The sequence below is a fragment of the Marmota flaviventris genome, chromosome 7, assembly GCF_047511675.1.
Source record: "Marmota flaviventris isolate mMarFla1 chromosome 7, mMarFla1.hap1, whole genome shotgun sequence".
Taxonomy (NCBI): Eukaryota; Metazoa; Chordata; class Mammalia; order Rodentia; family Sciuridae; genus Marmota; species Marmota flaviventris.
In genome coordinates, this window is record NC_092504.1 from 84,557,176 (window position 1) to 84,574,033 (window position 16,858).

Sequence of the window (16,858 nt, forward strand, 5' to 3'; positions counted from 1 at the left end):
CATGTGTATTTACATTTTTGCAATGATACGTACGTAGGAAACTATTTTGTATTCTAATATTTTCATTTATACTCTAAACACATCTTTTTTGTTCTTATATCATTCTCAAAATTACAATGTGTTAGTACAGTATCTCATCATGTTGTTATATCATAATTATTCAATCATTTTCACAAAGATGGTCATTTAGATTGTTTCTATACTTTTGCCAGTAGGAATGAACTTCCTATTATATAGCTTTTAATTTCTTAATTTAATTCAAATACTCCTAATCTTAGGGATTTTGCAGCTCTCGGGCGACAAAAGATATAAATTCCTAATGATGATATTTAAAAATCACCTAAAATTGCATTTATAAATCTCATAGTCTCACTTCCATCCAACAAATAATAATCTAATTGTAATATACTTCAGGCCAAAGAGTTAAGGGTGATGTCATGAGTAAAAGACATAGGGAAAGAATCATATTCTAAGAAAGGAACTGGAGTATTTAAAAATTTAAAGCATCAGAGGAAAACAGGCATTTTTCTTAAAAAGAGGATGACAATTCACATGTGTGTTAGAGTCGCACCATTTGATGCCCATCAGTTCAATTTGGTCTCAAGACAGTAAACTAGTTTCAGTTTAAAGAATTCTTAAGATAGGAAATATTTTATAAGTGATAAAGTAGATATAAATGGGAATTTAAAAGAAAAAAAAGCATGAGGAGTATCTATTTCACAGATTCACTTATGGAATTTTTCAGTTCTAGGTTGGCTTCCTTTGATGCCTTCACAATCTGTAATATTCTCATTAAAATTCACGACCCTTTCCTTCCCAAGGAATACTGAGCTTAAAATTTGCTCAAGTAAATATATCTTGAAGTTGCTTATTTTCATTGTTCATTTTTAGGAAAGAGTTAAGTACAGATATACTCCTAATTTGAATCATGTACTTAAAACAGATGACTTCCAGATGATCAAGTGAAGTGGAATTTGCTGTCACCTCGTCTCCCTTTTGATCCCAATAAGTGCCTCTAAGAGAATCTCCTTTCCTTGTACATGTGAAGGATCTGTAAGATAGCACCTCCATCAATGTATTCATCTGTCAACCCACCACTTAGAACTGGAGATGTGACAAGCACATCTGATACAGCCTAGGCTTTCCCTTCTAGGGTCCTGCACAACGGTCATTATCTCTGCAGCAACCCCCTTCCTAAAGCTCTCAGTGAAAGAAAAACGCCACACAGTAGACATTAAACAACTAGATCCAGAGTAACTGTTCTTATTTTCCATTGGCATCACGCAAAATTAAATTAAATTATCTTATTTTTTGAGAATCTAATAGTCTATTTTAAAGAAAATTATTGGACTAAATGCCTGAACCAATGTTCAGTAAGTTAGTTGCCAAACACCGTGTAGCTTTAATGCCTTCACAGCCTGGTAAGTGCATATAGGTAAGTGCAAATATTTTTGATTCTATGAACAAATTATTAAGTTCAGACACATTTTTTTCTTACCAAGCTATTATAATTATAAAAGATAGAAGCAATGCAAACTTGTATAGATGTTTGTACATAGCAACTAAGATAAATCTGTTGCTCCTATTATATAGCCTGAATAAAAACATGAATTTGAAGTTAAGGTGAGGAAATTTGATCATTTAAACTATTTGTCAAATAAATGGTCTCAGATCTCTTTTAGAAGGTAATATGTAGTATAACTAGCATACAAAACCTACATAAATAATTTTTTAAAAGGCACCAATTTGAATGATCTAAGCTTTGGTAAATCTTTCTAGATAGAAAAAGGCTAAAAATTAGTATAAATAAGATTCCAAATACATCCTGAACAATAATCTGCATGTTGCATGTGGATATTTAGTTGTTTCTTAATGGAGCTCTGGTAGAATTTCTAATTTTGTAAAAGAGGCAAAGAAGGTTCTATTACCTTTTATTTAAAAGAAATATTGGCTTCATTTCCTTAGAAAAATATTTCCTAATTCAGAAATATGGCTATGCAGGCTAGCCTTCTCTTTTCCAATTAACATAAATTGGTGCAGCTTTACTGTGAGGCTTATTTTCAAATCGATTGAACATTTTGTATCCAGTAACAGTCATAAAATTACCTTAGCAAATGGGGCTATTTTTTCCTAATTAAGTGGGTATGTATGCTTATGTATGCACACACACACACACACACACACACACACATATGCATATATGCAAACACACATGAAATAAGACATTCAGTAATATTTAGTAAACACAACTAAATTGCCAGTAAAAGATAAGAAATCTGTTGTCGGATGATGTATATAGTATGGTGACAACAGAATACGTAAGCTGAAGTGTGGGAATTTCTGAAAAGGCCTGCTAAACCTAGATACCATTACTAAGTCACTATTTGCTATTGACTAGATCAAAAATTTGGAAATAAAACTAATAATAATTCTTGATATTTAAAGAAAATGAGATTACTACCCTACATTCACTTCAGGAAGTACTGTTTTTGTTACACCATGTGAAAATTAACCCTTCATTTAAAAAAAAAGAATTGATTGAAGTAAGCCTCTGTCTATTCAGATACAAGGGAAAATGTTGTGATGCTAGAAATGCGTTTCTGGTGTGAAAGTATAACAGAGCATACTATAAAAAATGTTGGTAGAAGGTAGAATATTGAGTGCATTGGAGAGAAAGTAGTTTCTGGAAGTCCCCTTCAGTATTAAGGCATATCCTGAGGAATTTATTGCAAAGAATGGAAGAAAAGCTTGGGACCCAAGAAGAGAGATTGGTCCTTTTATTCCATTTCTCCCTTTTCTCTTCAGCTGAACTCCTAAGTGTTCCCATTCCACATTTCTCCCTCATGTACATGAGTCCTTCTGAAACAGCACTTTCTCTGTGAAAGTGGCTCTCACCCTCCCCAGAAATAATTCATTATTTTCCTTGTCATCTCAAATCTTTGTAAATTCATTATTTCCTCCTGGGTTTTTGCTTATTCTTGCTTTATACATTGTGACTTCCTGAATCTAGACCACAATGTTCTGGAGCATTCTGTGAGGCATAGAAAATGGAGGCAGTAGCAAGGATTCTTCATGAACTGACAAAATGTGACAGGACTCCCAGCTTGCTGGCTGGCACCTGGGCATCAGTTTGTGCATTTGTCCAGTATGGATGCCACAGCTTTTCCATCAATAAGTTCACACATAGTCATTCCATGTATGTTCCATTTGTGCACATTTATCCCTTTCATCATGCCAAAAAGAAGAGTATTGGGTGAGACTTACAGTTGCACATACTTCCTCTGTAAATGGGATGATTCCCTTATCTTGGATTTGCCAGGCCTTAAGGATTCTGCCTTTATAAGTAAAACTATGCTTTAAAGCATGTTTCGTAGAAACATAATCTTTGATTTTTTTATGTGTCTATTTTTTCCACCAGACCACATGCTTGAAAATTGAACTTAGAGCTCAATTCTTTTTATCCATATCTGATAGGATATGCAAACCTCATGCATATTATAGATACAGTTTAGTAACATTTGTAGAATTAGTATATAGATGACACTGACCCAGAGGCGGTAAGCTTAACTCTCCACATAGTTATTTTTATTATTAAAAACAAGCTGTAAATGAATGAGTCTCCAACAGGAGAACTTAATGATTTAGTTTGGGACATCTTGTTCAAATAACTAGCCTTGTTTAAATAGCCTGCAGGCACATGTAGGCCCTTCCTTTGTAAACTTCCACACAACCATATGAATAGTGATTATGGTATGTCCTCTCCCACAGAGGGTAGATTGGTCTAAAGAATAAAGTTTGATAAATGCAAACTTCCTGGCATCTTAGAAAACCCCAACTTAGTGAGACCATGTCTCACAATAAAAATTAAAAACAGCTGGGGATGTAGCTCAATGGTAAAGTGCCCCTGGATTCAATCCTCAGTTGTTGTTTTTTTTCAGTACTATCTTATAAGATTTATCTAAATATCTATCCACAAAATAAATGTATACACACATTTATATGTTTGTGTGTGATAACAAATTACTAGAAATATTGTGACCAATAGTAAAGATCAGTTATCCCAAAAGTAATTAATTAGTTAATTTTTTTTCTTTTTTTTTTTTTTGCTAGGAATGGAGCCCAGGGGCACTTAACCACTGAGCCAAATCCCCAGCCCTTTTTATATTTTATTTTGAGAAAGTACCTCACTAAGTTGCTGAGCCTGGCTTTGAACTCACAATCCTCCTGACTCTGGAGTCAGTGGGATTACAAATATGTGTCTGGCAGATATTCCAAACTTTAAAAAATTTCCATAAATATCTAAAAATTAACATTTAAAACTGCAACTAGTTAGTTTGGATAGATGAAACATAAAGTCAAGTGAATATAAAGATTAGATTTATCTGTATGGCCTATCTGCATTGCAAATTACCTAGTATGTTATTTCTCCTTTGGTCTCATTTCTTCTGGAAGAAACATTGTTGTCTAACTTTGAGTCTAGACTGCAGCCGACCTCTTTAGCCAGATTTCTCACCTCAGAAAGAGTGTTTTGCCCATTTGGGTCTGGGCCCAGCTTCAAATCTAGGGACTAAACATGTGAGAGATCAGTACCCATGCCTGGCAGAGAAGCCCAATGACTCAATAGGATACTCACAACAATTTATCTGGAAGGATTACCAGTCATTTTCAATTTTTTAAAAATTTGTTTAATATATGTACCAGTATTCTGATATTAACTTGTGTCTTCTTCAAAAACATTGAGTGCTTTATTGTATCAGTTGATCCATTCTTATAATATACGTGTATATGCCAAGCAGGATTTTGATGAGCTAAGAGTAGAACCACTGCAAAGCTACATTATGACAAGTCATAGGTTCCTGAAGAGGTACTCTGATCACCCATAATAGACAGCCCCAACTCAAAAAGAAAGTACTCTACTACTATAAGTGAGAGCTGGTGTTCAAAGCATTTTACACAGCCCTAAGTTCAATATTAAGATTTACTTAAAGATGTATGAAGGATCCTATAAATAGCTCACACCTCACAATTTACTTTCAAATTTGGTGTTCCCAGGATGAGAGCATTTCAGCTGATTCAGTGAATATCCTCAGATCTCTGAAAGGATTCTAGCACCATGCTACTTATATTTTGGTGAATAGGGGATAATGAGAATGAGTTAGCTATAGGACATTGTCAAATGTGGATAGAACTGCTGTTAGCCTGTTCAGTGTTTCTGTGTATGAGAAATGGTTCCTGGAATGACCTTTGCTTAGAGAGCACAATAAAGATGGAGTAGAGCCTTCCCTTATAATACACATACTTGACAACCCTTTTCTAGTTCCTGTGAATGAGCAGAAATGTTGTCTTTTCCCTTTCCAAATTAATAAGCAAAATTATTAACCAAAATATACCACAGAAAAACTTTGACCTGATCGGAACTCATAGAATTATCTAACATCAAACTAGAATGCTTAGTTTGCTTCATTCTCTCCTTGACCTTGCTGCCTAAAAGTAAAAATGAAAAGTAGAAAAAAAAAAAAAAAAGTTCAACAACTGGCTAGTGTAGAGTTCTTCACTAGATAATAGTTTTTTAGAAGTCAAGATTATGATATGGATAAGTTCCTAAAACCTTCTTGGACTCACAAAGAAATAGGAAGTAGCCATATTTATTTAGAGTTTATTGGATTATAAACTTACTTTTTTTTTACTCTCATGTTATCAAATGCTATTATCAAGCATTTGGCTTTGTTTGGTTTCATTTTGTTTTTATTGCAGTAGAATACATACAAAATTTACTATCTTCACTATTTTTAATTGTACAATCTACTGGCATTAAAGACATTGGGGTGCTACTACCGTCCATCTCCAGAGGCCTTTGCGTCTCACAGGGCTGCCACTCTATACCCAGTAAGCAGTGACTCCCTATTCTTCCAATCCCTGATGACCACCATTCTACATTCTGTCTTTATGATTTGATCATTCTAGATACTTCATATAAGTAGAATCATTATTTGTTTTTTGTTGTCATTGTTATTGGTATATTTCACTTAGCATAATGTTCTCAAGATTTATTCATGTTGTAGCATGTCTTAGAATTTTTTTGGGGGGAGGCTAAATAGTATTCCCCTGTGTGTGTGTGTATATATATAGAACACATTTTCTTATCTATTCATCTGTTGATGGGTACTTGGATTATTTTACCTATTATGAATAATGCTGCTTTGAACATAGGTGTATAAATATTTCTTTGAGACCCGGTTTTCAAATCTTTGGGGCATATACCCAGAAGTAGAATTGCTGGATCATATGATAATTCTACTTTTAATTTTTTGAAGAACCATACTTTATTCTATAGTGCTGTATCATTTTTCATTTCCACCAACAGTGTGTAAGAGTTTCAATTTCCCCACATCTTCATCAACACTTTCATTAATTATGACCATCCTGATGGGTATGTGGCAGTATCTTATTGTGGTTTTGATATAAAACTTTTTTTCAATGCCAGCACTGCTATCATTTGCCTTCAAGAAGTATTCTTTTGTTTTGTTTTGTTTTGTTTCTTGCAGTACTGGGGATCAAGCTAGGGCCTCAGGCATGCTAGATCAGTGCTCTACCACTGAGCTGCACTCCTAGCTCCTAGGAAACATTGATTTTGATATATACACCTTTGAAAAACATTGCTTGCATAGTTAATCAGACATGCACTAAGACATCATATTAAATCAATGGAACAAAATAACATCCCATTTTTTCTTTTGCTGTATTCCATATTCCCTTAATTATGGTTAAGAGGCCTATTTTCATTCTTTCTTTTTCTTTTTGATTGTTGAATTGGAAAAACAATTTTAAGAATGTGAATTCTTTTTTTTTTTTAAACCAGGGATTGAACCTGGGGCGCTTATCCACTTAGCCACATCCCCAACCCTTATACACAAAACACACACACACACACACACACACACACACACACACACACACATAGAGAGAGGGGGGAGGGGGGGAGAGAGAGAGAGAGGGAGAGGGAGAGAGAGAGAGAAAGAGTGAGTCTCACTGAGCTACTTAGGGCCTCTCTAAGTTGCTGAGGCTGGCTTTGAACTTGAGATCCTCCTGCCTCAGCCTCTCAAACTCCTGAGATTATAGGTGTGCACCACCACACCTAGCTAAGAATATGAACTTTTGATATTTGTCACATCTTTTACATGTGTTTGCAAAAGATAGATGAAATGAGAAGGTAATTGTAAAATAGAGTTGTAGAACTGAAAGAGGATACAGAAGTGATCAGGAATAGAGTAAGATAAGAGAAGGTGAAAAGATATTAAAGGAATAGATGTAAGAGTCAGAGATTAGTGCTCTTTGAAAGCATTTAGGGCCTTATCAGTCCACCTCACTTCCCCATTCCACTCAATATCCCCATAGGTGGGACAGTGCCCATGAATACACCTTCCTGCTTCTAAAAGCCCCAAGCGTGTTACCTCTTCTGGCCTAAATCAAGTTTTGAATGGAACAATTCCAATTCTCTTAGTTTTATCATCTCCATTGTAATTGTTAGTAGGACTGAGGGAATCTCTCTATCTCCAAATCAATAAGAAACTCCTTGAACTTGTATTTAACCAGCTCTCTGGCCCTTATGATTTCTATTATCCAATTTGGAAATTATTACAAAAATCATTTCTGGACTCCCTCAGATAATCGACTACTTCAGAGGGATCATCAAAGCCTAGGTATTCAGATAGAAAATATCTTAAAAAGAGAATTTATCTTAGCTAAAGAAGACATGAGAAATGTAGCTAGAGTTGTTTTTTTAATCTCTTCATACCCGGTTGGTGTCAGGGCCCCCACACCTTCTGTTGCATCCTTAACTGCACAGGATGGCACACCTGATTCTGCCCCCGGAAGGGTGACACTGCTTGACTCATCTTGAAACTCTAATTATTCACTGCAAACTCAAAAATCTATAAACACATGAAATAGGCATAACTTCATAAGGAAGTTGGATGTATAATATTCTTACTCTGTGCATTCAATTACACTAAAAAGGATATGGGTTCAGTTCTTCAAAAAATGAAATACATTTTTGTCTTCCCAGTATTATGTCTTATAATTTTCCTCTCTCAATCTCTAAATCCAAATGTGTGCCTTGTAATACATTTAACAAATACCTTATGCACTGGTGAACAGGATTCATTCATAGACAAATTGTGTCTTATGAGAAAAATGCCATAAGAACTGACACTGAAATAAATGACTTCTAGAGGAAAGTCTAGAAGATCCTTGAAGATCCTTGCTTTCTTATCAAAAATGTAATGGAAAAGAATAATAAAATTATGAAATTTGCCAGTAAATGGATGGAACTGGAGACTCTGCTAAATGAAATAAGCCAGTCCCCCCAAACCAAAGACCAAATGTTCTTTCTACTATGTGGATGCTGACTCACAATAAGCGGGGAGAGGAATCATTGGATTAGATAAAGGGGAATGAAAGGAAGGGAGGGGGAAAAGAAATAGGAAAGACAGTAGAATGAATTGGACATGACTTTCCTATGTTCATATATGAATACATCACAGTGAATCTAAAAATCATGTATAACCATAAAAATGGGATTCTAATTAGAATAAGTTATACTCTATGTACGTATGTCATAATGTACTTTACTGTCATGTATATCTAAAAGGAACAAATAAAAAAAATTAATGTAATGGAAAGTGGTCCAATGTCAGTAATAACATTATGGCATTCACATCTCATCATCCAACACATTTGCTTATTGATCTTCTGCTCAATAAGCATTTAATAAGCACCTGCTATGTCACAGCCACTGAACTCAGCACTAGTTATTTGACACCCAAGGAGTACGAACTGATTCTATCTTTGCAGAGCCATATTGGTGGAAAGACAAATGTTAAACACCTACATACCAACACATAACAGTGATGGTGGTATTGTGAAGAATAACTCAGTATTCAAGGTGGGGGAGGGATAATTTAGATGGGTGGAAGTTTGAGAATATAAAATTTAAGATAAGTTTTGATGATTTTACTCAACAAATAGTAAAGGTAGACAAGTTGGAAATGTCTTGGGAGAGAGTTGAGCATGTGAAAAGTCCCTGAGGCAGGAAGGAGCTCAGATCACTTGAAGGATTGGAAGAAGGCCATTATGGCTAAAGTACAACAGAGCAGGGTATCAATGGGGATAAAGATAGGCAAAATATAAATTAGGCAGCTAAGTGAAGGTCCTATGAGGTATTTGCCTAGAAAATCAATGGACAGCTATGGAGGACCTTCATTCTTGATGTACATTTAAAACTTATGTACAGTCATCCTTGCTGGCTTTGTTCAAATATTTGCTTTCAGCTCATGAGGTTTATCCTGCACCTTTACATAAATTTTCCGAGAGGAATCCCCACTTTTTTCCAGATGGGATTCCCAGTCCTTTGTCTGGCAAGAGTGCCTCTTCCCCATGCTCTAGTGGGGCCCTGGTTTGGTTCCTCTTTTCCTACTCAGCTCCAGCCTGAAGCCCCTGGCTTCCCTTCTGCCACCTCAGGCACCAGTTCTGACCTCCAGTCAGTGCTACTTATTTGATTGACATGGTACCATCTTACCTTCCAGAGCCCCACCTTGGACTCCACCAGCTGCTCAGCCTCATAGGCTTAGCTGAATTATTTGTGATATTTTACAAATTTTCATTCAAGATGAACCTACTTCTGACCTTTTTCTGATGTAAATCACAAACATGTAGAAAATTACAAACACAAAAGGACAAATCATTCTGTAGGGTAATATAAAGTGAATCAAAATCCTAATATATAACAAAAATAACAACAAAAATATTTATCTTTTTGATAAATAAGTCTCATATTTTCAGTGTACTAGATTATCCTCTTTTTCCCCATCAGCCCTAATGTTCTAGAGATTCATAAATGGTAATTAAAGTTTCAAATATATAATTGATGTGCTTCATATCATAGGAGAACTCCAACAATTTATTCACAAATCTTTAATTAGTTAATTAATCTAACAGTTTATTCATGGGACTGATTTAACTTGTGGCATTATCTGATATTTCACATAGCTCACTAAAATTTTTCCAAACTCTGTAATAACTACTGCTTAATTTTGTGCTCCATTAAACAATACTGTAGTATAGAAATGTTACATTAAATATAGGAATTTCAATAATTTCTCTTTAAAGCAATGAATTCTATTATAAATACCACTTTTTCCTTCTTAGACATTTATCATACATGTCGTAGAAGTGATAACATGGTTTCACTTACATAAGGATATTTTTTTTTTAATTTTTTATTGTTGGCTGTTCAAAACATTACATAGTTCTTGATATATCATATTTCACAATTTGATTCAAGTGGGTTATGAGCTCCCATCTTTACCCCATATACAGATTGCAGAATCACATCAGTTACACATCCATTGATTTACATATTGCCATACTAGTGTCTGTTGTATTCTGCTGCCTTTCCTATCCTCTACTATCACCCCTCCCCTCCCCTCCCCTCCCCTCTTCTCTCTCTGCCCCCTCTACTGACATTCGTTTGTCCCCCTTGTATTATTTTTCCCCTTCCCCTCACTTCCTCTTGTATGTACTTTTGTATAACTCTGAGGGTCTCCTTCCATTTCCATGCTTTTTCCCTTCTCTCTCCCTTTCCCTCCCACCTCTCATCCCTGCTTAATGTTAATCTTCTTCTCATGCTCTTCGACCCTACTCTGTTCTTAGTTACTCTCCTTATATCAAAGAAGACATTTGGCATTTGTTTTTTAGGGATTGGCTAGCTTCACTTAGCATAATCTGCTCTAATGCCATCCATTTCCCTGTAAATTCTATGATTTTGTCATTTTTTAATGCAGAGTAATACTCCATTGTGTATAAATGCCACATTTTTGTGATTCATCCATTGAAGGGCATCTAGGTTGGTTCCACAGTCTAGCTATTGTGAATTGTGCTGCTATGAACATCGATGTAGCAGTGTCCCTGTAGCATGCTCTTTTTAGGTCTTTAGGGAATAGACAGAGAAGGGTAATAGCTGGGTCAAATGGTGGCTCCATTCCCAGCTTTCCAAGAAATCTCCATACTGCTTTCCAAATTGGCTGCACCAATTTGCAGTCCCACCAGCAATGTACAAGTGTACCCTTTTCCCCACATCCTCGCCAGCACTTGTTGTTGTTTGACTTCATAAGGATATTTTTAAAAATTTTTTAAAAGAATGATTGCTAGAAGATGAGGAAGAAAACGCTGTCAGAGATAGTTAACTATATAACCTAAAACTCAGCATTAAAAAAAGACTCTTCCTTCAGGTAGGATGTTGTTCAATGCTAGAGCACATGCTTCTTGTGCAGGTTGCCCTGGGTTCAATCCCCAGCACCAAACAAACAAACAAAAACACTCTTATACTATGTTTAAAGCTGTTCTTTGAAAGTTATCAGACTTTAGTTCTCTCTCCTGACTTTTGTATTTTTTTTCAATACAAACCTCTTAAGAAATAAAGCCTGTTGCCTTAGATGGTAAAACTTTAGTGTGCATGTGATTTTTCTCCCTTTTAAGCTCATGTGAAGTCCTGACTTACAATAAATGAAGTGGGTAGCATGATTTTCAAAGTCACTTAATCCATTTGATTATTACTCCAGCAAATTGAGCCAATATGTGTTAATGCTAGATTAAGAACTAACATAACAAATCAGTCAAGGTTTAATAGGTACATATGGTCAGAAATAAAGATATATGATATATATGATAATATATCACACATGTGATATATATGATAACATAGCACATATGTGATTATATCATATATCACATATGTGATAATATATCACATGTGATATATGATAATATATGATATATATCACATATTTGATATATATGTATCTCTATATATGTTATATACATATCATATTAATGTTAGTCATAGTCAAAGGAAGAAATCCCACAAAACTTTTATCATCATTTTAGGGACAATATGGATTTCTTGGAAATGCTTTCTGGTTATTTAAGTATTTTGTTTTATCATTTATCTAAGATACATTTGTGAATGATTATTATTATAGATTTTAGCTGAGGAATATAGCTGTGTTATATTACAAATCAAATTACATGTATCAGGACTTTCAGAAGAAGCCTTATGAAATTTTGGATGATCATTAAAATGTTATACATTTTAAATATAAAATAATAAAATTGAAAATATTGTCACCCACATGAAGATTGCAGAATGCAATGGAGACGGGGAAAGTTGCATAAATGTCCAGACAGATTTATGATTTTTACTATCCAATCTTTTCCTTTAGGGTAAAAATAAGAATAGAGAAGAAAATAATAACCAGCAATCTCTGAAACATGCTATTATTTGATGATTTCTTAGCGTAAAGCAGAAAGGCAAATGAGAACGAAGAGAAAAAAACATCTTAGAGTCACTCTGTAGATCAAACCCAAAGCTCTAAACCCTCACTTAGTGCTTTGTCAAATGACTTATGCCTTCTGAACACCTAGAAAGTCTGACAATGTCATTACTGGAAAGGCTGCACTGTGCAGTAGATGGCTTGTCTGTGCCACTTAAAGTTGTGTACTCCTGGCAAGATACAAAACTTCTTTGGGCCTTCATTTTCTCAGCAATAAACTGATGTTAAAATTACCTAAGAGGCTGTACTGTCATGTTTATCTAAAGAGAATGAATAAAAAAGTTACCTAAGAGGGCAATTGTGAGAATTCGTGAGTTAACATAATGCTTTGTACACTGCGTGACACATTGTAAGTGCTCAACAAGGATTCGATATTATAAAATATTATAAAGTTAAACTCCAAAGTGGAAATTTCCTTTTAAAATCAAGCCAGATTATAGCAGAAGAAAAAAATAGCTCATATTTATGAGCATGTTAAAATGGTCCACCTAACTAATAGTAAAGGCATTCATGTTAATATGACCTAACATTTTTTAAAAATTAGATAATTTATTTATTAATAAAAATATTAAATGATTTGGGCTTGTGGGCACTTTCACAGCCTTAGGTACACAACCATTTGGGACGACAATTTGTCATGTCATCCTAATAAAATTTTAAATGTTGACATTTTTTTGACCCCAAAATTTTACTTGTAAGAATTTTTCTTCTAGAGATACCCTAAAATATGTAAATATTTTTATAAATAACTCATTTTGCTACTGTTATTTTAAACAGGAAAAAATGCTTCTGATCTGAAGGTGTTCTTGATTTAATATAATGTGAAAACAAATTAGTTTATTTATAAATATTACATGATTCCACTTTTGTGAGAAAAACGTATTTCTATATGTGTTTGCAAGGGGAAAAGTATATATGTTTAAACACATACACACACACACACACACAAGTTGAAAAGATGTGCAAAGAAATGTGGCATGCAAACTCATATCCAGCTGTGATGTGGAGCATCTCTATTTATTCAGAAAATGTTCCTAATCTATGCCATGCATTTTGTTAGACCTCAATTAATAATGGAGAATCAAAATGAAGACTTCAAGGGAAACCATTTTCTGTAAAAGATATTTGCTGAATGTATTTATGGCATACAGAAAAACCATGATCTCAGAATCTAAGGATACACAAACAAATAGAAAAGATGAAATTTTTAAGTTAAAGAGATTTGACTGTTAAGGTAGGTAAATATCATAATGTTTTAAAATATCTTGCTTCGATAATTAAAAAAAAAATCCAAGAAAAAAGTTCTGTATATACATTAGTTGCAAATCTACTGATGCCTAGTTTTGTGGGTTTATTTTTTTTTTTCCTTTCTTTAAAAAACTGTGATTATCTCGTTTGTCTCCACAGAGTTACTGGAGGTGAACTGTTTGAAGACATCGTGGCAAGAGAATATTACAGTGAAGCTGATGCCAGGTAAGTAACATGCCCTGGGCAAGATATAAGAATCATCATTCAAATAACTCTTGTTTGATATATATTTATATATTTAAATGCACCATGACACTTCACGTTTATAAGAATTTCATAATAGCATCTCAGGCTTCTTTTCCTGATAAGTCCTTCTTAATAGAAGTTTATCTCTTCTAAGGATCTCTAGAATGATTCTTAGAAAACAAAGCTATGGATCTGGTCTGAATTTTATTTTGATCATTTCTTAGCTGGGCTTGCCATATTCCAAGGGCTTAATAGCCACGAATGGCTAGTGGCTACCAAGTGGACAGAGAGATCCAGAGCATTTGCATCATCACAGAAAGTTCTGCTTAGCAGAGCACATCAAATTAGAAAGCAGTAACAGACCCATTTGCCCCAGTGGCCTCATTAAAGGGTTTTTATTGGCTCCTTAACTCTTTGGAAGTTTCATTAAAACCCTTGGAACTCTGACATGAAAAATATTTATTCAGGTATTTCAGAGGATTCAAGAGTAATTTCCCAATCTTGTTAATTGGTGATATCTTTATAGAAGTTTTTTAAAGGACTAACATTTTGTCTACTTTGGAACTTCCTAGGTTTCCCAAAGCAACTTTTTTGGAGAGACATAGCAGAAATGCACTTGCTTGCCTATTACTTAGATGGCATGGTGTCAATTTCCTCAGCATTCCTTATATATTCTGTAGTAGTCACTTATTTTGAACACTGATGAAGAGCAATTAGCTCATTAGCAATGTAAATGAGATGTTATGAAAATTCAGTTGTTGCCTTTCTGCCCCCATTCTCTATTGCTCTCAGAACTTCCCATTGCCATGCATCTGTAGCAGGACCTTCTGCAGATATTCTGCTGACAGTGGAGGTTCCCCATCCCTCCCGAGTAGCACATGCATACATGAGCTCATTTCCAAATTTCAGATTTTACTTGGTTTAATGCTACTGTTATGTCATTCTGTGATTCTATCTGTACATAACATTCTCATTTTTTAATGGAATTTTTACTGCCAATGTCAAATAGAAAGTTCTGTGTCACCTGCGTCATGAAGAGTGAATCATTAGTTATTTAGTATACCTCAAATCTTCATTAAACCCAGAAAAGGGGTCTCAGAGCAGGCCTATGGTAACCATTTGCCCATTTGCCAAGAGAGAGTAATAATTTTAATCAAGGTAGTAAACAAGTTAGGGAATATAATTTGTCTCTCAACGTTATGTTAAATGTGCTGATTTATTTGAACAGTATTGGCTCAAATAAAGATAGAGACTATATTCACTGTTGAAGAGTCCTATAGACAATAGGTCAGAAGCTGTGAGTTGTATTATTTAATATGCATGCTTACATTAAGTTTGAAAATGAACGATAGGATATTTTTAGGATAGGTCCTACAAAAAAATGAAGGAGAAGCATTCTCTTCCAGTTACAAGCACAAAGGGGTATATTCCTTAAAACATTTGTAAAAGTCTGTTTTCTTAGTAGTTCTAAAGAATTTAAGAACTGAGAAACAAGGAGTGTGGCTCAGTGGTAGAACACTGGTCTAGCATGTACAAAGCCCTGGTTTTGAACACCACAAAAAACCAAAAATTATAATTAAAAAAAATTAAGAGTTGAATCTATCCTGACTAGTCAAAAATTGTAAAGGTGAATAATGTTTACTTTTTTATTTTCTATTATTCCCTAGGCCCAATAATTTATACTTGTGTTTTGAGAAAAGAAAGAAAAAAAGAAATAAGGAAAGGAAAAAAGGGAGGGGGTTATGAAGTGAATATCATGATAGAAGAAAAAAGATTCACTTGATTTAAAAATAATGAATAATACTCAAATAAGCTTCATAGTCAATGACCACCAGTGTGAGATTCTTTCACTATTACTGTTGATAGAACTTGAGCTACAAAATCATAATCATCAATTTTTTATGTCTATACTATAATAAATCTGATTACTTTTTAAATTCAGCAATTTCTTTTAGAGTAGCATTATTTTGTACATTAAATGATTGAAAATGTCCTTATCAAATTGTTCACTCCACCCTTAAATGAATGTAGTTCTGTTCATACTTGCACTTGAACTGCACAGTGAACTTTTACAAAATTCATCTGTGTGATATGTTCTGCATTATTGTATGTCAGATAACAGCTCATGGGACCTTATGGGTCGCAGTCAAATGATTTCTTCTATTTTAATTAGCAGTCTATTTGTCATTAGTGAGCTTTTATTAAGAATAGCATAAAAGTTGAATTTTGAATAGTAATAAGCAAAAGCTTCCCTTCACTAAAGTGTATAGAAGTGGGTTTAACAATTACCAGTGCTCTAGGGGATTTAAATTTTTTATTGATGTATATATGTGTTATTTATTTATTTGTGCAAGCTCCCCAGTCCTTCCCCAGGGTATTCTTATACTGAAGAGGGTTTATTTTATGTCATGAGTCTATTTTAAATTCTCCCTCTGTTATTGGAGACTTGCATTAGTTTTCCTATTGATATATTATACAGGAAACACCACTTCTGAGTCAAAATGGTAAATGTGTCCCTTTTTTTTTTTAAATCCTCGTTTCACCTGCCACTTCATCTGTGTTTACCCTCTTGTTTCAACACCTATGTTTAATTGTGACCTCAGATGTTAAACAGTTTAGATGTGTATGAGAAAAACCTAGAAATTTTATCTCTCTGGAGAATTTTCCCAGAACATTTTTGGTAATTATTTATAAATTTTTCTTCCTAAATATGGAAATTTCAAGTTTTGCATTGGATGATTTAATTTGTAGAATTAATAATGAAAAAACACAGCTCAAATTGTTTTGTCTGAACCTGTCACAAATTCTATGTTGGATGTCATTTTTGTTAGAACCAAAATTAGCTTTATTCGACATTATTTAATTCTGATGTAAAGCTAAAAACAAAGTGAAGAGCTACAATTTTTGTTTGTTTGTTTGTTTCGTTTGAATTTTCATTTTATTTTGTATTCAATGTGATTATGTGCCTTTAAAAT

The 16,858-nt window shown here is 34.2% G+C and overlaps 1 protein-coding gene across 9 annotated transcripts in view; it reads left to right on the forward strand.

The window, feature by feature from the left end:
• Positions 1-16,858, forward strand: part of Camk2d (calcium/calmodulin dependent protein kinase II delta) — a 312,829-nt gene that overhangs the window by 213,513 nt on the left and 82,458 nt on the right. For all 9 annotated transcript variants that reach the window (XM_071614450.1, XM_071614446.1, XM_071614444.1 and 6 more), the window contains exon 5: positions 13,797-13,862. In XM_071614450.1, the coding sequence (XP_071470551.1) occupies positions 13,797-13,862 (66 nt within the window). The remainder of the gene's footprint in view (positions 1-13,796; positions 13,863-16,858) is intronic.